This window comes from Podarcis cretensis (genome assembly GCF_951804945.1).
Source record: "Podarcis cretensis genome assembly, chromosome: 9".
Lineage (NCBI taxonomy): Eukaryota > Metazoa > Chordata > Lepidosauria > Squamata > Lacertidae > Podarcis > Podarcis cretensis.
The window spans coordinates 29,059,374-29,082,361 of NC_137178.1; the positions used below are offsets into that span (position 1 = coordinate 29,059,374).

The 22,988-nt window shown below is 42.0% G+C and overlaps 1 protein-coding gene across 1 annotated transcript in view; it reads right to left on the reverse strand.

The window, feature by feature from the left end:
- SEC24D (SEC24 homolog D, COPII coat complex component) overlaps nt 1-22,988 on the reverse strand; it is a 61,444-nt gene that overhangs the window by 34,743 nt on the left and 3,713 nt on the right. The window contains exons 2-8 of the mRNA XM_079990199.1: nt 20,265-20,445; nt 19,474-19,600; nt 16,305-16,432; nt 13,253-13,504; nt 10,107-10,228; nt 8,320-8,431; nt 6,494-6,621 (exon numbers count right to left, since the gene is read on the reverse strand). Coding sequence (XP_079846325.1) covers nt 6,494-6,621; nt 8,320-8,431; nt 10,107-10,228; nt 13,253-13,504; nt 16,305-16,432; nt 19,474-19,600; nt 20,265-20,415 — 1,020 coding nt within the window. The 5' untranslated portion in view covers nt 20,416-20,445. The remainder of the gene's footprint in view (nt 1-6,493; nt 6,622-8,319; nt 8,432-10,106; nt 10,229-13,252; nt 13,505-16,304; nt 16,433-19,473; nt 19,601-20,264; nt 20,446-22,988) is intronic.

The window sequence follows — 22,988 nt, forward strand, 5'->3', positions numbered from 1 at the left end:
ATGTCACTTTTTATGTCACCCGCATAGCATGAAATAAAAAAGGCAAATAAAACCCTTTTACGTTAAATCCACAGAACAAAGCCAAGGGAACCAAGACAACATTGGCCAATGCATGAAACTGAAGATTTATTATCACATTCCATTGTCAAAGACACCATTTTAATTAGGATTGTGGCATCTATAGAATTGGCGCCATAAGCCAGATGTGAGTGACCTTCAGTATTTTTTTTTAGAAGTTGCACGGCTATGTAATTATGCAAAATTTGTCATTTTTGAAGATCCATGCAACTAAAACCTTCAAAATCATCTGGATCTGGCTGTTTTTAGATAATGGGATGAGACAATGCATTGAACCAACAATTGGTTGTACTATGACACAGCAGGGAATACATGTAATAAAGTCATTAACAATATTCTAGTATTACAACTTTTCTTTAAGTAGATATTGCAAATGCATTGTACAATGCATGATTAACAAATACAAAGTCCATTTTCAAAAAAGAATTAAAACAGGCCAAGTCCTCTGCTTTCTACAATATCTTATATGTGTACATCTTCACAAGGCAACGTTTTTATTTTTGTAATTCTGTGTAGTTCTCTCTCTCTCTCTCTCTCTCTCTCTCACTCTCTCTCTTTCTCTCTCTCTCTCTCTCTCTCTCTCACACACACACACACACTCTTACAAATGTATGATGTGCTTGGTATTGACAGCAGAGTAGAATACCACAAATTCTAGTGATTGTGGAGTCCAAGGGGAGAGTGCCTGAATTAACAAGACAAAGTACATGCAACTACTTCTCAGCTTTGAAGTGCTGAACTGTTATTTGGATGTTAGGCCACACTGTTTATCAAGGGAAGGTCAGTAGTCAGGATTAACCAATGATGGAAGCAGAAACATGAAATGGAATGCACGATGATAATCAAGAAACTGTACTTAGACAACATGTCTCCAAAATGTCACTGAACAGAAGCAATCAGAATGCAGGAACTGAAAGGAAAGAAATTTAACAAAGCTTGTATGCAGAACTGATGGGTAATTGCTACTTTAATAAGAGAGTTATAGTTTTAACTTTGTATCAGAAGGTCATGACAACAATTTACAGCAAAGTCTCTGCTTCCATACCAAGCATTTGCCTTCCATGGCTTTCACTCAGGGCTGAACTGATGTGGTTGGATTACTGACATTTGCAACCGTCCATATAGAACTAACAGAATACCATGTATCTGTGATTTTGTACAAACCACTACACAAGGGTTCTGAGAAAATTTGCAAGGAAGTTTCTAATTTCTGCTCCAAGCACCATCACTGTTTGTTTCCCACTGGCATGAAGGATATTTTCTGTTAACTAAAAGCTTATTCTGTACCCTTCATTCTTTGCATCCATTCAAGGCAGCCCAGCAAAAGAGCCCAATATTAATTTGGTTTTCTTGATGCTTTAAACACATTCAGGAAATAATTCCTATGCCTATAATGGGACATAGGCGCAGTAAGGCTAACTAATTACACACACCCCAAACTGCTAACTTCAGTTTTCAAAAGCAGATGTCTTGTAGAAAAAATATAAGTAAAATATTATCAGAAATTTATAAGATATAACAAAAACTTATCTGTATAAATCTGGGCCTCTCAAAGATCAGTAGTGTGCCCTCTGAGGTCTGGGCCATTAGCAGCTGCCTAGTTGGTCTAATGATAGCACCACCCCTGCATATATGGTCCCCAAAATAGTATTTTCATACTGAAAGTGGGGTTCATAGATTCAAAATTCTGTTCTATCATATAACAAACTCATTCTCTCTTCTCCCATTAGGAAAACAGGGTTAGTGACTAGATATACAGGAAAGTGTCTGAGAATAGGAAGTGTTGATCACTTTGCAGATTTAAAGTGTCAACTTCATATTTTATCATAAATAAATCAAAATTAACAAGCAGAAGCCTATGCAGAGCAGTCAGGACTGGTGAATTATGTTCAACATTAACCAGTGGGAAGGTGAGAATCATCTGGGCCTGAATAAAAACAACAGCAACCCAGACAACTATCTAGTTATTTGCCAGGAAGGCTCCTTCAGTTCCATGGAAATTCATCTTTAAATGAAACATCACCCTCAAAATGCTGAGAAGTAGGGCGTTTTAAATAGAAATGTGCTTATGTAAAGTCAGTTAAGGAGATATTTCCTTTGCACATGTAAACTCCATAAAACTTTGTATGATTCCTTGAAAACTAGTGCCTTAAATTTTCCTCCGATTCAGCTTTATAAAATGTGCAAAGTCCCTCAAGGCTTGGAGCAGGGTTTACACTCTTTAATTTATGACTGCTCTTATGATCCATTTTGGCAGCAAAAGAGCGGAACACAGTTTCCATTTCAGAATATGGACTCGTCCATACTTCTCCTTGTCCTGTGCCTAGAAAGCATGGATCTAAGTGCTTTTCTGCTTGTCTCTTGCTTCCTAGGCACAGGTCCAAGAGGCTTTGTGTTAGCCACACAGCTTTCCCCTGGAAAATATGCTGTTTACCACTGAATTGGAACAAACAGCAATCCTCAGAAAACCTGACTGCCGTATGTTCCAATCCAGATGCAAACTGCGGGTTTTCCTGGGGAAAAGAGGTAGGGCAAATGGAGGTGCAGACGAGCGCACTAAAATAAAGGACAAAAAAACCCACACAAAAACATTGTCATATAATTGCCAGAGCAAAAAACAAACAAATGAAAAGCACAGGGCCTGTTCTGTATTTGCTGAGTGGGAAGCAAGACCTTTTGCCAACCAGCTTTCCCCTGGTGCAGAATTGCAATTGCTACCTTTAAGTTAGTTTTGAAGGGTGACACATTGACACTTGGCCATTCAATGAGTCCTTAAATAGAACTGTATAGCTGAATTGAAATACTGCATACACATTTGATGCAGCCAGTGGTGGGACAGAGCTGTCTTCCTGTCACTGGTGGTGTTTGCAACTTACCAGGATAGGGTGGAGCAGCGGTGAGGTGCTCCCCCCCCCCCCCACTTTAATGGCTAGGTTAGGGAATGTAGAGCAGGTTGCACAGCGGACAGTTCTGTTGTCCGACATCACACTGCCACTCTGTGCCCCCAGCATCCATTGCCTAATACGACTAGCTCATTCTGCCCAATGGTAAAGCCTGTCCTTGTGACTAAGACCACAGCCATTACCTACTCATTTTACCCCAAAGAGAGCTAAAACCCAGCCTGCACACTTTTACTTTCTTTAGATTCAGACATGAAACAAGATCTTGACCAGCTCAAAGATAACAGAACCAGGGTTTCCAAAGTGCTATTTAGTTCAGCGCTCAGATGCAAGGCGTTCCAACCATCATTCAACCTAAGCAATTCAGATGAGCCACAGTGCACTAGAAACAGAGAGCAGGTGCACTGCAGAAAGTCCTGGCCCACAAAAATGAAAAAGAACAACAACCACAAAATAAACACTGAGGTTTGTCACTAATATGATCAACTTTCCACCACAAAATTTCCTTCCTGTTGCAAGTTTAGCAGCTCTGTATATGAGCAAAGACCATCTAGTGAAGGTCTGTACACACAACAAGGGAGCCGATGTTTGTCCACAGACAGTTTTTCTGGGCCATGTGGCCAGTATGACTAAGCCGCTTCTGGCGAAACCAGAGCAGCGCTCAGAAACCCAGTTTACCTTCCCGCCGGAGCGGTACCTATTTATCTACTTGCACTTTGACGTGCTTTCGAACTGTTAGGTTGGCAGGAGCTGGGACCAAGCAATGGGAGCTCACCCTGTCATGGGGATTCGAACCGCCGACCTTCCAATTGGCAAGCCCTAGGCTCGGTGGTTTAGACCACAGCACCACCTGCGTCATAGTAATAATAATAATAATAATAATAATAATAATAATAATAATAGCAGCAACTGCTTCCTCCACCACATCCTGACTCATCCTGGTCCACATATTGGATGAAACTTTTAACTGGAGTCTACATCTAGGAGTTAAACATGTGCAGGTTGAGTCTAGATTCTTACCTCTCAAAGTACATCCAAAGCATAGACATATTTCTGTGACCCATTGCAAAAGAAAACCATGTTTGGTGCAATTCCATGCCACTCACATTCTGCCTCTATCAAGCAATTTCTAGATGAATTTGGAAATAAAAAAAAATAAAAGATGGCAGCAGCTTTCTTTTTAGTTCTGATTCTTCAATCACACAAAATGATTTCTCCATCATCAAGAGAAAAAAAGGGGGTCAGCTTTGAGAAAACCCAGATAGGCAATCCCCCATGTTTTCAAAGAAACCTATGAAAATACAGTGTCTGAAAAACAGACAAACTACAGCCAAGAGTCTTGATTCTCTGCCATCAGTAATCTGAAAGGTCTGGACTACTAAATGCTAATAGGTATGGGAGTAAAGGTCAGAATAGGAGTGGAAAATCCTATGAAATGGGGTGCTTTCAAAGATCACTGCACTGTTCAGACCAGCCTCAGCTACAGAATGCTATGTCTCTTCAAACTCTGGTATTATGCTAGTGAAACCTGCAGTATGTAACAGGTACTGGGGCTTATGACAATTTACACTATGAACCACTTAAGTTCCAAGACCTTCTCTTATTCTATTTACTTCCCACTTTTGAAATTTCATCCTCTATTAGAGAAATCTTACACAAATAATGAAATCTAATCTATAGGAATATATTGATGTTACTTATATGTAATCCACACCCTAAATGTCCCAGGTGGTACACATAATAAACATGAAAACCAATAACAATACCCACTTAACTTTCAACTTACCAGTGTCTCCTGCCAAAGTACATTTTACCAATTGTAATAAGATCACGGGGGGGGGGGGGGAGGATCATTTGCTAGCAATCCAAGCTCTTTTTAGACATTGTAAGCAAACATACATATATTATCTGGAATTGGAATAAGATTTTTTAATTTGTAGAATGTTACCTCTAGCCAAGATAATATTAGTGGCAAGTAACATAAAATGTTAAACAAAGATCATCTGGTTTATCCAGGCTTGGCAAATAGTCATACATCTCCAAAACAAACTTGCAGAACGCCTGGCCTAGCATGATAGCTGCTGGCTTTTATTTTTATAGTCTGTTGCTAAAGCAGTGGTCGGCTAAAAATATATTCTGTCAAACAATGATATTGTATTCTCAAAGAAATACCCTATAAATACCCCTGATAGGTCATCCCTATTGGAGCGAGGAAAACGAAAAGAAATTCTGTTGATGAATATAGAAGGAATCTGTATAGACAAGGTTCTGAAATACAGAACTACAGACAGCAATATAGTTATAAGTGTTTGAGTAGAAATTATTTCTTCAAAGAATTCTTCACACCCAACACATCCTTGTACACCCAAAATTGGATCCATAAGATGGTTGCCACAATCCAATGCTGTTGTTTTTTGTATGGAGTTCTGATAAACATGGAGAGCTATAATGTTTATTTCAGTTGAACCCCAACTTCATTTATTTGAAATGAATAGAACAGCCTGGATCCACAAGTGTTCTGTGTGGATGTCTTTATCTAAATATTCATCAATACATCATTCAATTAAAAAAAAAACAACTTTTAGAATTTGTGTGTGAAGAGCCAAGGAATTACAGATCAGAGTCTCTTAATGGTTCACATGTGGAAAATTCATGTACATGGACTATATAGAAAACTGATAGCATCTGAAACAGCTCTTCACACTTGCAAAACCCCTCAGGTTAAAGATCAGAAGTAGATGCTTTTAATCTTCTCTTGTGGTTTGTAAATGAGAAGAGGAGGGAACCCAAGGCTCATGCAGGCTCATTCACGTAGCAGGAAACCATAATTTCATCAAGAAGACTAAACTTAGGAAACTGAGGTTTATTTAAATCAGGTTTCCCCAACATGGTGCCCTCCAGATGTTGTTGGACTACAACCATCATAAGCTACAGCCAACATGACCAGTGGTTAGAGATAAAAACTATGGTTTAGCAAGAACAAGTCAGGATAAAACTGTCCATGTAGCTTCGTTCATGCAGTTTGAAAGTATTCTCCCTATTATATCTAAACATTAAGGCCATAGAATCTTTTTTTAAGTTTTCTATTTTTCTCATCTTTTCTTCCTTCTGACTTTGTTCTCTTATAGACTAAGTAGTTGTTTCATCTTAGTATACTATAAAAAGACACATTGTAATGGGTATGCATTTTTTTATATCTTTGAATAAGTATAAATAAATAAGATCCTGTTAAAGTTCAAAGATGGCTCTCCTTGACAATTGCATCTCAAGACATTTATTGTGATAATAGGTTACGAGAATTCAACAGATCCTCCTTGATGATACCATGAACTTAAAATTTGTAAAACAAGAGGCCCAGTTTCATAGATACTTTCTCCACACAGATTGTTCTTTCCTGTCAAAGGATGATCATTCCCCCAGACCAAGGGTCAATCCCAACTGAATTCAAAGCCATTGAAAACCTTAACTTGTGAACAAAAACATTTCCTCTCAGAGCTTCAGTTTTATTCTTTTACCTCATTTGATGGAACATTGGCAAACGGTTTGATGATAGCAGCTAACGGAATTTGAGCCTGTTTCGCCAGATCTGAAGATGAAGGAAAGCAGTATGTGGTACATCGAATGAAGCGAGGGCTGGCATTACCTAGGACAATCAAAACAATGAGAAGATTTGATGAAGTAAAAAAAAATTAAAATAGCATGCTTAGGGCTAATTAAAAGCAACTTATAATTCTTATAATGAGACAGAAGTTCATCACATAACATTTTAGAGCAGGAAAAGGAGAGATTGCAGGGTGGGAAAGTTTCTCAAAACTGCTTCCTCAACTTTTTCCACCAATGCCACTTGTTTTGTGGTCTGAGCTGTAATAACTGCACTCCATGCTCCCTGGCTGATGTTTTAAATCCACAAGTTTCCAGAGTGAGAGCAGGAAGCATTATGGTCACTTGGCCTTGGCTTCATGCCAAAGCCATGTCATCACTTTGTGTTGCCAGGAAGCCAAATCAGAGAGGGGGCAATGCATCCTGCTCTCTCTGGAAAACTTGTGGATCAAAAAAGGTGTGCAGTCACGGCTGCTGGCAAGTTTGCATCACTTGCATCACCATCAATAACCTTCAGAAACTCACATCTCACAATAAGTATAGAGATTGAGGCTAAGCACTACTTAAATACAACATCTTGCTCCTTCCACTGAACTCCTTAGTAATTTCTTATAAACCTTTTGATTTTTATTACGTTCTATGAAAAAGAAAATCAGGATTGGTTATGATTTAACAGCTCAAAGCATTGTCAGTTTAATGATCAAACAGTAAACACAACAGTATCATCAAATTCCAGTCAATCCTAAACAAAGAAAATCCCAGTCAATCCTAAACAAAGAACCAACACAAACCCAGTCACTAAAAGTAATTTCAAGCAAAAAGGTTTATACAGCACCCCCCTTACATGCACCCCACTCATGCATGACCGCCTTTACATGTATTAAATACATAAATAGATTGGCCTCCCCTTGTTCGGGGCTGCTGCCCAGACAAGGGAATGTAGCCTTCAGTCAACGAGTGGTATGGGGCAAGAGGCGCTTTCTCCCCCCTCCACCACATCTTTCCACCCTCATCCTGAGGCCAGTATTGCTGGCTACCCTTCTCACCCCTTGCCCTCTGTGGCCAGGCAGGCTCAAAATAGGCCAGGCAGTGGCCCCGAGTGATTTCCAGGGTGCGCCCCCCAATCTCTCTTTCCTTCCCACACACCCTCCGTATTACAGTGGGGTGCTCCCCACTTTACAATATGTCACTTATGCACAGAGGGGCCTGGAACGTAACCTTCACATAAGTGGGGAGGCTGCCTGTAGACAGACGATGCTTAAAGTCAGCCTTGTCAAGGAAAATGAATTCCACAATTGTGACCATTCACTAAGAACCCATTTCTATATACAGTGGTACCTCAGGTTAAGTACTTAATTCGTTCCGGAGGTCCGTTCTTAACCTGAAACTGTTCTTAACCTGAAGCACCACTTTAGCTAATGGGGCCTTCTGATGCTGCTGCGCCGATTTCTGTTCTCATCCTGAAGCAAAGTTCTTAACCCGAGGTACTATTTCTGGGTTAGCGGAGTCTGTAACCTGAAGCGTATGTAACCTGAAGCGTATGTAACCTGAGGTACCACTGTATTGTTGCCCTGTCCACTTGACAAACAGAGGCAACCCGCCAAATATCTTCCTGGCCAATTTAAAAAGGCATCATAGAAATTAAACATGAACATTCCTATCAAAAGAGAAAGAGAAAGGGAAAGGGGGAGAGAATTCAATTTCTCATAGGAAATGAAGCCAAAAATGGTTTCCTATTTACCTTGATCTTGGATCACACAATCTGTAGTAACTAGAGGAGGAACTTGACCCCTGATGTTGGTAGCATAGATTTGACCTCCCCGGGACACTTTGTCATTTTCGATAACCTGGATCTTATGGATAAAATGTTTAAAATTGTAAGAAATGTGAGCTTTATAGTGGTTCAAGAATAAGGGCTTCTATATATACAGGACAATTTCTATATCCAGCATTTATGGACATAGATGAGGAACCTTTGGCCCTCCAGGTGTTGCTGAACTAACTCCCATAATCTCTGGCTATTGGTCATGCTTGCTAAGATTGATAGGAGATGGAGTTCAGGAACATCTGGCCGCGGCTCCAATCTGGTGGAACGCTCTGTCACAAGAGACTAGGGCCCTGCGGGACTTGACATCTTTCCGCAGGGCCTGCAAGACAGAGCTGTCCAACAGGCCTTTGGCCAGGGCGCAGCCTGACCCCCCTCCTCTGGCAATCTGCACAGAATTTTGCTTATTGGTTGCCATCAATTTGATTTTAATTAATTTTTATAATGAAATGTTTTTAGAATCGTTGGATTATTTTGATTGTTGTTAGCCACCCTGAGCCCAGCTTCAGCTGGGGAGGGTGGGATATAAATAAAATTTATTATTATTATTATTATTATTATTATTATTATTATTATTATTAGTTCCCTGCTTCTGATATAAGAGATAGGAATCCCAGGAGCCACACCCTTGTCTACTGAAATATATTGGGGGTGCTTTGCTCAGAGCTCCACACTTCTCAAGAGATTTGAGGATGTACCGGAACTCTGTGTGTGGACCAAAATTGAAAAACCATACACAATTAAACTTGTTTGGAATGGTAACAGAATGTGCCTTAACTGGATTCTCCCCCAGATTTTGCAGCTTGGTTCTTCTGGAAAGATTTCTGGATCAAAACTTGGAGCGAAAGGATTCAGCTGCATTCCGGAGGAGTGCCTCAGAATTTTTCTAGGAGGAAACTGAATGGGTAAAACTAAAATAACTATTATTCTGTTTTCCTCCTATTTGAGAAATTGTGCTATGGTCTCGATTACACTATTTCATCATTTCATCACACCGTTTGCATATTAAAAAATGGGGTGGGGGATATGCATAAGATTGTAGATTATAAACTGTCTGAATTAGAAATGATCATGTGGATCCTTTCTGAAACAGACTTTGATCTGCAACAATTTTGTTATTTGTTAAAGTGTCTAAAGACTTCATTGTTCTTTGGAGGAACCTACATTTCTGGGTTTTTACTGAGCCCTTTTCATTTACAAAGGTAAAATATAAATTATTTATGGACATTTGCTTGCTTTATACTGCTAAAATCCATTGAGAAAACATACAACTTGAACTTGAACCTTAGCCTGAGGAACTGGCTTAGCCACGAAAAGTTTCACATTTCAAAGCTACATCTTTAAACGCTAGATTAACCACAGTGGAAAGTATCCAACAAAATGCTTCCATTTTGTTGGAAGGATGCTTGTGCAATGGAACTTCTCTTCCCTCTCCTCTCCCTCTCCCTCTGCCCATTCCCACTCCCCTCAAACTCCAGAAGGTTGTAGGAATCCCAGAACCAATTTCAAGGGCGCATGGGCAGAGGAGAGGGAGGGGAACTTCATTTCACAGCCCAAAGTCCTAGAGCTAGCAGAAGCACTTCATTGGATGCCACCCAATATTCTGTTATGCCTTACTATAATGTGGAATTGCTTGAAAGCTCCCCATTTTCCCTCTCATGCTGTTGTTTTAGTCACATTTCCTACAAGAAGCTCTTACTCACCGGGCTTGGAATGGAATCAGGATCTAGTTTCTTCTGCTGTGGTCCAGCTAATTGTGCTGGACCTGATTGGAGCCCCCCTGGATAAGACAGCTGTGCACCTGCCATTGGAGGACCAAAATTTCCTGGAAAAGAAATAAAATAAAATAAAACAATTAGCCAAATTAAAGTTTTTGGGGGAGGGTGTTGTTTAATATATCCTGCCAGAAGCTTTACTTCCTAAGTGATACTTGTCCAAGTTCTATTTATTGAAGGAGTCTTTTGCTGGCTAGTTCAACACTGCCAGTTTGAAATTTCTACTCCAACCAAGGCCTGTGCATTGTCTTCTTTATATAAATGGAGTACACATATGAACAGGGGCCCAGCAGGAGAGTTTCAGGGGGCCAGATGTAAAAGAGAGAGGGGACGCTGCTTTCACACCTAACACTTTCCACCATTACTGTGTTGAGAATACTTGTTAACTGACCTTGTTGAAGCTCACAGGCAATTGTTGATGCAGCAGTGAGATTAGAGTTGGATGTCAAACTGGACACGCTGCTCTGGATATTTTTTAAGGACAAACTTAATTCCAACCTATAAATACACAACCCTATTGTGCTGTATTACATTTTCATATTATCTTTCCTCCAAGAAACTCACGGCGGCCCACATGGTTCACCACCGCCCAAGACATCTTCACAATAACCCTCTGAGGTAGGGTTTGGTTGCAAAATTATAGCTGAGCAGGGATTTGAACCTGAGGTCACCTTGGTCTCAGTCTGACACTCAGCCACTACATTAGCTCTCATTGCTATTTTGATATTGTGGGTGCTGGATTCTTCGTGTGTACTATTTAGTATAACATATGCAGCCTATCAGCCTTGGGCAATATTATGCCCCAAGCAGGAGCATTTCGGCTGGTCAGAGCCTAGCATTCTCTTCACACTTCTTCCTGTTTCTTTCTAGGCATTATGTTCTAAAGGTAGAAAGAAAAGGTTCATATGTTCGTATTGGATTCATTTGCTATTTCTGCCCAAGCAGTTGTGTGCTATCAGCTTTTAGCTTCTTCTTCAAACCTGCCCTGGTTAACTATTGGAATAAGCCGCAAGACACAAAAGAACAAACAGGTGTTTGTTATTAATCAAGGACACATTTATGTGGCAGAGAAAAATCTCCCTATACAGGGATGCCTCGTTCTTTCACAATGATCAAGAAATAGAACTAGCAATACACAGAGAGCTTTGAAAACTTGGCAAGCGATTTTGGTCTAGGATTCCTGCAATGTTCCAAAGTGGTTCAAGGTATAACACTGCCATAGTAACCCCGCAAGCCACAGGGGCAACCTACATGTTACACACAGTTCAATGTAATTTGACCCTAACTTTTCTATCTTAAAAGGAAAGAAAAAAGCCATCACTGGAGAATAGAATTAGGAGTGGAGAAAGAACGGGGGGGGGGGGGGACGACTACTTAAGTGCATTCCTGCTTGCAATTTTCCTCTCAAAAATGTTCCTCTCCAATTTGCTCCACAGACATGTGTGGTCAAAAGAGCTGCCATCAGAAGGTGAAGTTTGGAATTTAATGTTGAAGTGCAGGAAAACTGCACTTAGGGCACTTCCAGGGTGCTCACCGCTCATCCTTTCTTCAGTTCCTAATCAAACTGAAGCAACACTTTGGGCACTTCCAGATACCGTATTTTTCGCCCTATGGGACGCACCGGCCATAGGACGCACCTAGTTTTCAGGGGGGGGGGGAATCAAGGAAAAAAATATGATCCCCCCCCCCCCGCAGCTCTGGGAGCAGCGGACAGGCTGCACACAGCCTGTGCGCTACTCCAAGACCTTCTTCCTGCTTTTGCGGGAGGTGGCGTAATTCCCCCACCTCCCGCAAAAGCCCACAGGAGCCGCGCGCGACTCCTGCGGGCTTTTCGACCAGAAGGGAGAAGGGACTGAAACGGCCAGTCAGTCCCTTCTCCCTCCTTGGGGAAAAGCCCCCAAGAGCGGCACACTCTTTAAAGGCTGCGCGGCTCCTATGGGCTTTTCTACGAGGTGGGGGAATTCCCCCACCTCCTAGAAAAGCCAGCAGAAGCTACACAGCCGCTTTAAAGAGCGCCCGGCTTTTGCCTGCTTTTGCAGGAGGTGAGAGAATTCCCCCATCTTCCGCAGAAGCCCACAGGAGGGAGAAGGGACGGACTCCGCCAGTCCGTCCCTTCTCCCTCCTTGGGGAAAAGCCTGCTTTCCCCACCGCCAGCCTCCAAGCCGGGTTGGAGAGTAGCAGGAAGGCTTCGCGTGCCTTCCCACTGCCCCCCATCCTCTGGGGCTGGCCATGGGGGAAGCGCTGCTTTCCCCACCGCCAGCCTCCAAGCCGGGTTGGAGAGTAGCAGGAAGGCTTCACGTGCCTTCCCACTGCCCCCCATCCTCTGGGGCTGGCCATGGGGGAAGCGCTGCTTTCCCCACCGCCAGCCTCCAAGCCGGGTTGGAGAGTAGCAGGAAGGCTTCGCGCACCTTCCCACTGCCCCCATCCTCTGGGGCTGGCCATGGGGGAAGCGCTGCTTTCCCCACCGCCAGCCTCCAAGCCGGGTTGGAGAGTAGCAGGAAGGCTTCGCGCACCTTCCCACTGCCCCCATCCTCTGGGGCTGGCCATGGGGGAAGCGCTGCTTTCCCCCACCGCCAGCCTCAAAGAGCAGACTCTCCTGGCTTCAGCAGAAGCAACGCGAAGCCTCCGGAGCGCAGGCTTCAGAGGCTTCGCGTTGCTATCACTGAAGCCAAGGAGCCTGCATTCACCCCATAAGACGCACACACATTTCCCCTTCATTTTTGGAGGGGGAAAAGTGTGTCTTATAGGGCGAAAAATACGGTACCCAGATTGCTGAGCATTCGTTCTGATTTGCTTGCAGGGAGGTTAGACGACATTACATCAAAGCAAGCACAGCCCCACACTTTCCATTGTATTTTCCCCATCTCTTTCCTTCTTCCAAAAGTCTGATCTTCTAAGGCATTGGGTTTTTTGCACAAGAACTTCAACTGTGCAACCTGAATTAGAATTGAATCCCACCTGAAAATAGTGGCAAATCATGCTTCTAGTTCCTTCTCTCTCCACTCCCATCCCTCTGGATTCAAAGCAGATGTTGCAACCTGGCAGTCTTATGTAAACTAGGTAGCTGCACTTACCATACTGGGGAGGAAACCCAGGGCCTGTGGGTTGGCTTGTGAGTTGTGGTGGCAAATTGGTGTTCGGTGGGTTTGAGCCAGGGATCCCCTCCTGTCTGGCCATTGAAGGTGGAGCGCAGTGACCGGTCAAATTATTTGCTGGTGAAGAAGAAATCTGAAGACCAGACGACAAGGCCATTTGATGTGGTTGAGGTGGTGGAGCTTGCAAAGGTGATGGGAGGCCAGAAGGCATGCAAGGAGGTGTGTTTGGACCTGAACAAGAGTATCACCATTATGCATTCATTTGAAAAAACCCTTTAGAATAATAATCACAGTGGAATGCAGGTATGTCTTAAGACACCTGCTGTTGTAGATCTTTACATTCATTTTAAATGGAATTAAATAATATAAATGATATTCATATCAAACCAATTGCTCTTCTTTAAAATCTTAAAATTGAAACATAATTATAGAAATAACTTTGAATATTAGAAATATTAACTTTAAATATTCACTGTAATACTTTCACAACTGAATCTGTTCTATACTAAAAACAAGTCTTCATTTGGGTGCTTAAATCTTATGAGAACAATGGATTGTGAAGGCTGCAAATGTATCAAGCATCTGTTTTACTGCCAGTACAAAGTATATTGTAAACTGTTTGGCATTTTGTTAAAACAGTTTAAGGAGGAGTTTCTCCTCCCCTCCTTTAAAACAGAAACATTTTATTATTGGGACCAATTTATTTGCTGGATCTTATATATGTCCTATATATATATCCTATATATGTCCACCTGGACACTTCAATCTGTGGAACTGGCACTGTTATGGGTGCCACACAATAAACATTGTAATACATTGTAATACATATTGTAAGAAATCCATATTTTAGTGTTGCAGTACCTATTGACATCAGACATGCACCTTTGCTGTATTATTTTTGGTGCTTGGTTAAAACATTTTTGCTTAGGCAAACCTACCCCACCATGTAACAATTACCTGTAGCTCTTTTTGGCTACTGTTGATTTTAATAATTTTTGAATGCTTTTAAATAGTTGGTTTTATTGAGAATTTTACTGCTTTCTTTTATCTTTTTGTAAACTGCTTGACAGGTTTTCTCATAATCAAGTAGTATATAAATTTTGCTAGATAATTTCTTTTAAAAATAGTTGTGTGAAAGGTGAATTATATATGCACTCATGCTGGAGCCTATGATTGTGGTTCGAGGACCCGATCCCCGCAAAGTGGAATGAAAACACAAGGACACGTGATATAAGGTTAATGGGCAAGAAAAGGCCACAACTTTATTGATTACAGCAAGTGAAAAGGTATTGGTTTAGGCATTGGATTACGTCAGCTGACTCCACCCTCTCAGAGAGGGGTGAGTCTAAAACAAGGGGGTTTATTCACCAGTAGGTAGAGCCTGTTGATGCTAATCCAACTATAAGCTCTCCCCTGATGTCACCGAGGGTCGTGCCATGACCTCCTGCCACGCAGGCATCAGACAGAATACACGACCGCCGGATTCCTTTAACGGAATACCCCAAAATTGAAGGCATAGGCAATGGCCACACCTAGCCCTTCGACACCACAACATATTATTCCAATGCCTAACCTACCCACCAATACCACGAAAGTGTGACGATTGCTATGAGGTAGGCGAAAAAACCAAAAAGCCTAATGCCAAATGGAAAAATTCCTACCAGGCCCCCCGAACAACCAGGACGACCAACCTAAGGTCCATAGCAAGGCCAAAAGAAAATGAGACCCTGAGCTCTAAGGGAGTGGAGGGTGGGTGACTCGTGATGGGACGATGAAGAGTGAGGCTGGGAGGCTGGCTCTGCAGCAATTTAGGCTGCTGTACACGCCCCCTCGAAGGCACCTGGTTGGGTGCCTGCCCGTGGGCGTGGGTGCCAGCCAGGTGAGTGGGAGGCAGGGGGCTAACGCCCCCTGCTTGAGGCGGATACCGGCTCCCACCCACAACCACTCCCCTCTCTTGCAGGAGGAGAGTCTTTCCTTTGAATATACAAAAACCACCAGGAGGTCCCTAATATCAAAGCTTTTTCCATCCCATTCAAAAAAGAGAGCAAATATAAATACATGAGTTGAATTAAGCTCTTTGTGGAAATAAATAGAAAAGCCTGACCCATGTGTGCACTGTGGCTTGTATAATATTCAGGGGAACCTCTGGACTGGGGTGTGTTTATGTGAATCTTTGACCTGCCAAGGCATCAAATTTGGCCCATGAGGTCATTATTTAAAAACCACATCCACCTGCAAATCAACTCACATCATTTCTATGTGGGGCAATGTCAGCTGATCGGTGGGGCGGGATAGGAGTATGGCAGCTCCCCTGCTGGGAACTAGTCCATGCAGGATTTAACCGCCACTCAGCAGCTGATATCCTGCTAAGTTTTCCTGTGTGTGGCAGTTCACTTCCTGCTCGATTTGGCCATGCACACATGTTCCCTTGCTGGGGACAAAGGGCAGTGCAGGGTTGTTTGAAAGTCCCTATTGCTTTGTGCTGCGTTTTGAAGACCCAACAGTCAGGGCTTCAAAGTGCAGCATCACCTGACATCAAATGACTGACAAGTGAGGGGAAAAATAAGGATCTGGCCACTAGCCAGGAAAAGTTCCCTATCCCTTTTCCAAGAGACCATGTTGGACAATATACTTGAAAAAGGAAACATATTTTCCAGCTGAAACATACAGAAAGTTTACAAATGCTGAACTCTCCAGTTATTATTATTTTAGTAAAACAGCCAGTCTACAAAGCTTTTTTTAAAAAAAATAATACATTTTTTAAAGAGCTGCCAGTTTAAAAGCATAAACATGATGTTCAAAGTCATGATCCTTTTATATCCCAGTACTATGGTTAACATGCTAAAACCTGGAGAACTCCAACAAGATTTAGAACAGTCCCATTAGAATTCAATCTTTCTTATCAAAATCTTCCAGTAGATTTAGACCTCTTGAACTTGTGAGCATTTGTTTTCTCTGGAACCAACCCAAGCTAAAATAAAAATGCATGTGATCTCTCAGAAGCTTTTATGGAAGACTATGTAGTCCTTACCATAATTATTTATTTGCATGTTGCCAAGTTGATTGGCCAGCTGTGCAGAAGAAGGGGCTGGACTGTTTGGATAGGAGGACGGGGATGGATGGCTGTACGGGGGGAAGGAAGGTGCAGAAGGTGGAAACCTGAAGAGAAAAAGAAGTGTTACCAAAAAAACACCAAACAGCTGACAATGTAATATCCACTCCACAAACAACTCCTAGAATTCAAAGTCTAAACAACATGCTTTGTAAACCTATGGAAGAAAACCCAGGCAAGCCTCAGGATCACAGGATACTCCTCCTTTCCCTCTACTCAAAACAAAATAAAAAAATTCCTTCCAGTAGCACCTTAAAGACCAACTAAGTTAGTTCTTGGTATGAGCTTTCGTGTGCATGCACACTTCTTCAGATACACAGATGCACACGAAAGCTCATACCAAGAACTAACTTAGTTGGTCTTTAAGGTGCTACTGGAAGGAATTTTTTTATTTAATTTTTTTATTTTTTATTTTTTATTTTTTATTATTTTGTTTTGACTATGGCAGACCAACATAGCTACCTATCTGTAACTGTCCCTCTACTGTACTTCTCCAGAGCAGCCACAAGGAGTTCAGAAATGTTTACTTCACTCCTTCACTATCCAGTTTTGTGTTTTCCAGACCAGACAAAATGCATAATTAATTATGGTATATTTTCATTTGTAATTATTATTATTATTAAATCACCTTACACACACACACACATTTGAATTTGTTCAGAGATAGAAAACAACACCAACTCAAAAATGATTAACATGCAGACAAACCTAAGCACTAGGGCTTGCATTAATAACCTGTGGTTTTGATAAAATGTAGCATTACTAATTCTTGCCCGGCACATTCAGATGCTAGGGTAGAAGAAACAAAGAGAACTGAAATAGGACTAAACCTCATCTTATGGCTCATGGACCTTCTGCTTTGATCTTTTAAAATCAGGCATGGAGGTCAAAGGCTATTCTCTGCCCATAGAATACACTCCATATTGTAACTGCACTAAACATATGGATCAAATTAGGCTCTGGACTTTAATCTAAACAACTGCTTGATCCAGGAAGAAAGAGTCGGGCTTTTCCCCTTGATTAATCTGATTTATACAGACGTTTCTTAATAAGCATTCCAGTGAACAGCACTTAAAAGTAGTGCTTTATTTGTTTGAAAGGAAGCACTAAGTTCTATCCATAGAGTATGCCACCTACACAAATGTTTAAGGAATGAAGAAGAAGAAGAAGAAGAGTTTGGATTTGATAGCCCGCCTTTCACTCCCTTTAAGGAGTCTCAAAGCGGCTAACATTCTCCTTTCCCTTCCTCCCCCACAACAAACACTCTGTGAGGTAAGTGGGGCTGAGAGACTTCAAAGAAGTGTGACTAGCCCAAGGTCACCCAGCAGCTGCATGTGGAGGAGCGGAGACTCGAACCCGGTTCCCCAGATTACAAGACTACCGCTCTTAACCACTACACCACACTGGCACTGAAAGGACTCTACAGGATGTGCAGTAATGAAGTTAGGATTTGAGTGCAAAGGACTGTGGCTTCATCAACAGCACAAACCAAACTGGCAATAGACCTTAGTGCTCCAGGAATGGGATGCTTTTGCTACACACACACATATCTGGGAGTAAATCTAATGGAACTCAGTGGCACTTCTGAGTAGAAATGTACAATAGTTATTATTTATAATTTATTTTCTCCGAGGAGCTCAAGGAGACATACATAGTTCTTTCCCACCCCCCATCATCTCATTTAATCCCCACAACAACCCTGTGAGTCAGTCGAAACAAAATAAAAAAATTCCTTCCAGTAGCACCTTAGAGACCAACTAAGTTTGTTATTGGTATGAACTTTCATGTGCATGCACACTTCTTCAGATACTATGCATGCACACGAAAGCTCATACCAATAACAAACTTAGTTGGTCTCTAAGGTGCTACTGGAAGGAATTTTTTTATTTTGTTTCGACTATGGCAGACCAACACGGCTACCTACCTGTAACTAGAACCTGTGAGGTAGGTTAGGCTGAAAGGCAGTGACTGGCCCAGGGTCACCCAGTGAGCTTCATGGCTGAGTGTGGATTTGAACCCTGGTACCCCAGGTTCAAATCCACACTCAGCCATGAAGCTCACTAGGTGACCCTGGGCCAGTCACTGCCTTTCAGCCTAACTGCGATGAGGTGAGCTCCCGTTGCTCGGTCCCTGCTCCTGCCAACCTAGCAGTTCGAAAGCATGTCAACGTGCAAGTAGATAAATAGGTACCACTCCGGTGGGAAGGTAAACGGTGTTTCCGTGTGCTGCTCTGGTTCGCCAGAAGCAGCTTAGTCATGCTGGCCACATGACCCGGAAGCTGTACGCCGGCTCCCTCGGCCAATAAAGCGAGATGAGCGCTGCAACCCCAGAGTCGGCCACGACTGAACCTAATAGTCAGGGGTCCCTTTACCTTTACCTTTACCCCAGATCCTAATCCTAGTCTGACACTAACCACTACACCAAACTGGCTTTGGCTTGCCCTTCAGCATATATCTGGGAATGTAGGATATGGTTATAGTCTAGCCCTGTGAAGGCATCCTACTTCTGTGTTTCATCAACATGTGAAGAGGGAGAGCAATGATGCACATGATAGCTCCACTGCCACATCACCGATAATCATTATCATCCATCTGTTGGAGGAACAGCTTTTGCAATGGGAGCCTTTTCTACTCATGTACATTCCACATGCAATGTCAAAACCTACATGGTACAGGGAACCTATGTGAATAGGAAAGATTCCCCAATGCAGAAGTTATCCCTCCAACTCATGGAAAGCAATCAGAATGAAGATGAAAGCTGAAGCAAGAGCTGTCTAATTGCTCTCTCCACACATGTGGGGATTAAACACAGGCGTAAAATGCCCAGAGAGTGAGACTATTCTGTACACTATATACTGTATTTGATGGGAAGAAATAATTGAGATAAGTGCTAGCCACTACCTGAGTTCTGCTAATGGACCCAGAATATTATTTTACTCAGTTTTGGTATGGATTAGTGCTATGACAAAAAAGCTCTGGACAAGTTTAAAACTGCTTTCAATGGTATGTGCAGTAGATATTTGAGCAGATAAACAGAAATTCTAAGCATAAATACATTTATTGCTTTGCTTTAAAAAAATAAAAATCACCTCTGTGATTGTTGTGCTGTAGCGCTGGGCCCATTCTGGATATTGGTTTGGTTAAACTGGTGAGCACTAGGAGATGGTGAACCAATGGGAGCAGCGGACCCGAAAGGCACATTAGGTTTCAACATAGCTAAAGTAAAACACAGGCATGAACATAGTGGATAACGATAGAAAATCACTGCATAAATGAGGTGCACATTACCAGCAGTTAAAGCAAAATAAGTATGGAATTCATTTATGGACCTCAAAAAAAGGAAGTCTAAACTGCTCAGGAAGTTATATTATGCTCTAGTATTTACTGTAAATTCTAGATAGCAGATCACTCACAGAATATGAACAGTCTACATAATACCAAGACCAAGCATTTTTCATTGCTCATGGTCTTCCCATTGTAATACCTTATTAAACCAGCAACTTTTCTTTTCACTAATAGTGCAAAATAAATATAAACAAGTACAGTGGTACCTTAGTTGTCAAATGGCTTGGCTCCCAAACAAATCAGCTCCAGAACGCCGCAAACCTGAAAGTGAGCGTTCTGGTTTGTGAACATTTTTCGGGAGCTGAACGTCTGATGTGGCTTCCGCAGCTTCCTATTGTGTGCAGGAAGCTCCTGCAGTCATTCAGAAGCTGCGCCTTGATTTTCAAATGGTTCCAGGAGTCGAACGGACTCCTGGAACAGATTAAGTTCAACAACCAAGGTACCACTGAACAGTAATGTAATGATATGGATAATGACATAACATGCACTAGCATAGTGGAGACATCAACCTCTATATGCCTTGATGTTACTTTACCTGATTGAGATGCAGAAGAAGATGAGTTTACATCACCATAGTGTCCATACATATGTGAAGAAGCAGGTTGCCCCAAACCAACAGAGAATCCTCCCATTCCTGGCTGGGGCTGAGAATATGGAGGTGTTGCAACATATCCTTGCTGATTCATTTTAGCAGTGATTTATTTCTGATGGAAAACCTGTCATAGAAATTAGAATAAGTAATAAAATCAGCAATACTTCACTGATACATAGTGCAGGTAAAGCACAGAATGAGCTTTATGACCCAAAAGCAATGTTACAAGGCAAGAGGATAGCATCCTACTTATTAGTTCGCTGGCATAATGGCTACCAGATTATTTATTTGATCTGGACAAAACGCACAAACGTTCTGTTGTAGCAAAGGCACTGATACAAACACTTTAAAAAAAATCAGCTAGAATAGGTGGATAACATTAATCACAGACTAAACCACTGTCACTTGTTGCAAAAACAACCAGGTTTTGCCCCCAGTGGTTGTCTGGTAGGACGGCCCAATTTCCTGATTTGTAGGAAAAAATAGGTATGACTGCGGATGATTCCAAACATATTTTGACAACCCATATGGTTTTGACACGATAATATTATCTTTAGCACCTGAAAATATTATACAGATGACTTTCCAGACAGATCCAACCACTGGGTAGAAAGGGCCATTGCCTTTCCAGCTCCATGGAAAATGCAAACAGGAAAGCAGATACCAGTAGGCAGTGGTGGATGATGCCCATTGGGGCTGAAAGGACAGGAGACAAGAGAGCCTAAGAGATGGTGGAGCCAAAACCAATGACAGGTGGAGACTCCCCATGACTGGTTGTATGTAAGAAGACAGGTTAGTGGGGCATTACCCCATCCACACTAATGGGCCACCCTCTACTCACAGTAGGCACACCAAGCTTCCCCTACTTTGCACTTTTTGGTATTTCCATTGCACATTCTGAACCAAAAGCTATCCTTTTCACAAGTAAAACAAAATCTAGTGATTGACCTTGCCAGGGGCACTTTATTAAGTGGGTCCAGCCCTGCTTACATTTTGTTGGAATTTGTGACACATGTGCATGGCACACACAGATTTTTCTAAGTATTTGCTCTAAAATGAGGCCAGTTTCCATAGTCACTGAGCACACAGTAGCCCCTGATATTCCTCACTCAGGTCATTTTTCCTGCCTTTGGCACCTTCATTTACACACTGCTGCAAAATCTGTCTTTTCAAACAGTTGCCACCACAAGATGCAAAAGGCATGATCACATCCATGGCAGTTGCTTCACACAACTAAGTGGTCATCGGTAGGTAACCAACACACACAGAGAGACAGAGTTCAAGAGCCACACACCAACAGTCATGAGATCTGGCCCATAACTGGGAACTGTGGCAGCCAATAATTATTATGTATACTGTGTTTTGTGTTTTGACTGGGAGTTGGAGACTAGTTTGTGGTAGTCTCAAACTAGTCTCCAACTCCCAGTCTCAAACTCCCAGTCAAAACACACAAAAACCCAACCATATCAGGAGTTATATAGTCCTGCAAGTGTAATCCAGACCTGTTTTTCCAGTTGTGTAACTCAGGCGGTAACTTCTTGAGGGCTGCAATGGTTTGCCCCTTTACTTTATTTATTGCATTTATTTCCCACCTTTTCTCCCACGAGCCCAAGGCGGTGTACACACACTTCCCATTTCCATTTTATCTCCTCAACAACCCTGTGAGGTAGGCTAGGCTGAGAGTGTGTGACTGGCCCAAATTCACCAAGTGTGTTTCATGTCTGAGTGAGGATTTGAACCCTGGTCTCCCAAGTCCTAGTCCAGCACTCTAACCACTACTCACACTGGCACTCGGTTAAGCCCTACTGAGCATGACAAGGCTTACTTTTGACCGCGTACACGATGCCTTTAAAGCACATTCGAAGCACATTTGTTCCTTCAAAAGATTCTGGGCACTGAAGTTCATCCCTCACAGAGCTACAGTTCCTGGCAACCCTTAACAAACAATGCTAACAAACAATTATTTGAGGGAAAGAAGGTGCTTTAAAGGTATGGTGTGTATACAGCATATTGAGTAAATGCAGATGGGGTCATGCTGTGTGACTCAGTAAACATGACAGAGTACATTACAATGGTGGTTACAGTGACAGAAAGCAGTAATGATGACAAATGTGACCTAATGGTTCAAGCCTATGCAAGTTTACTCAGAAGCAAGTCCTACAGATTTCAATGAGGCTACAGAAGAACTGCAGCCAAAGAAATCACCTGCCCAATAACATCTCCTACTTATGTTTTTGCTCTTCAGAGCGAAACTAGAAGTACAGAGGGGAAATTCCATATAAAAAAGTAAGCCTGATGACGTGGCATTAGAAAAAAACTGTACCAGAGTTGAAATTATCACTTTCAGTCCCTATAACTACAGCCATTATCTACTTCCAACTAATCTGTACATTAGACAAGATAAAAATTAAGGTAGCAAGATCACGCAGGCCTAGCTACCATATTCAATTGCCATTTGGCGGGATTGAGTATCTCTCTGTGTGTGGAATCAACATGGGTGTATTTGGGGTGCACACATCTTGTAATAATTCAATGTGCTGAAAGAGTATATCAACTTTTTTGGAAGAAATATTACCTATATTATATATATGCAGAAACACCACTAATACAAAGTGTTAGGGTGGAACCGCATTAAAAAATGATTTATATCTGCTCTGCTTTTAAAAA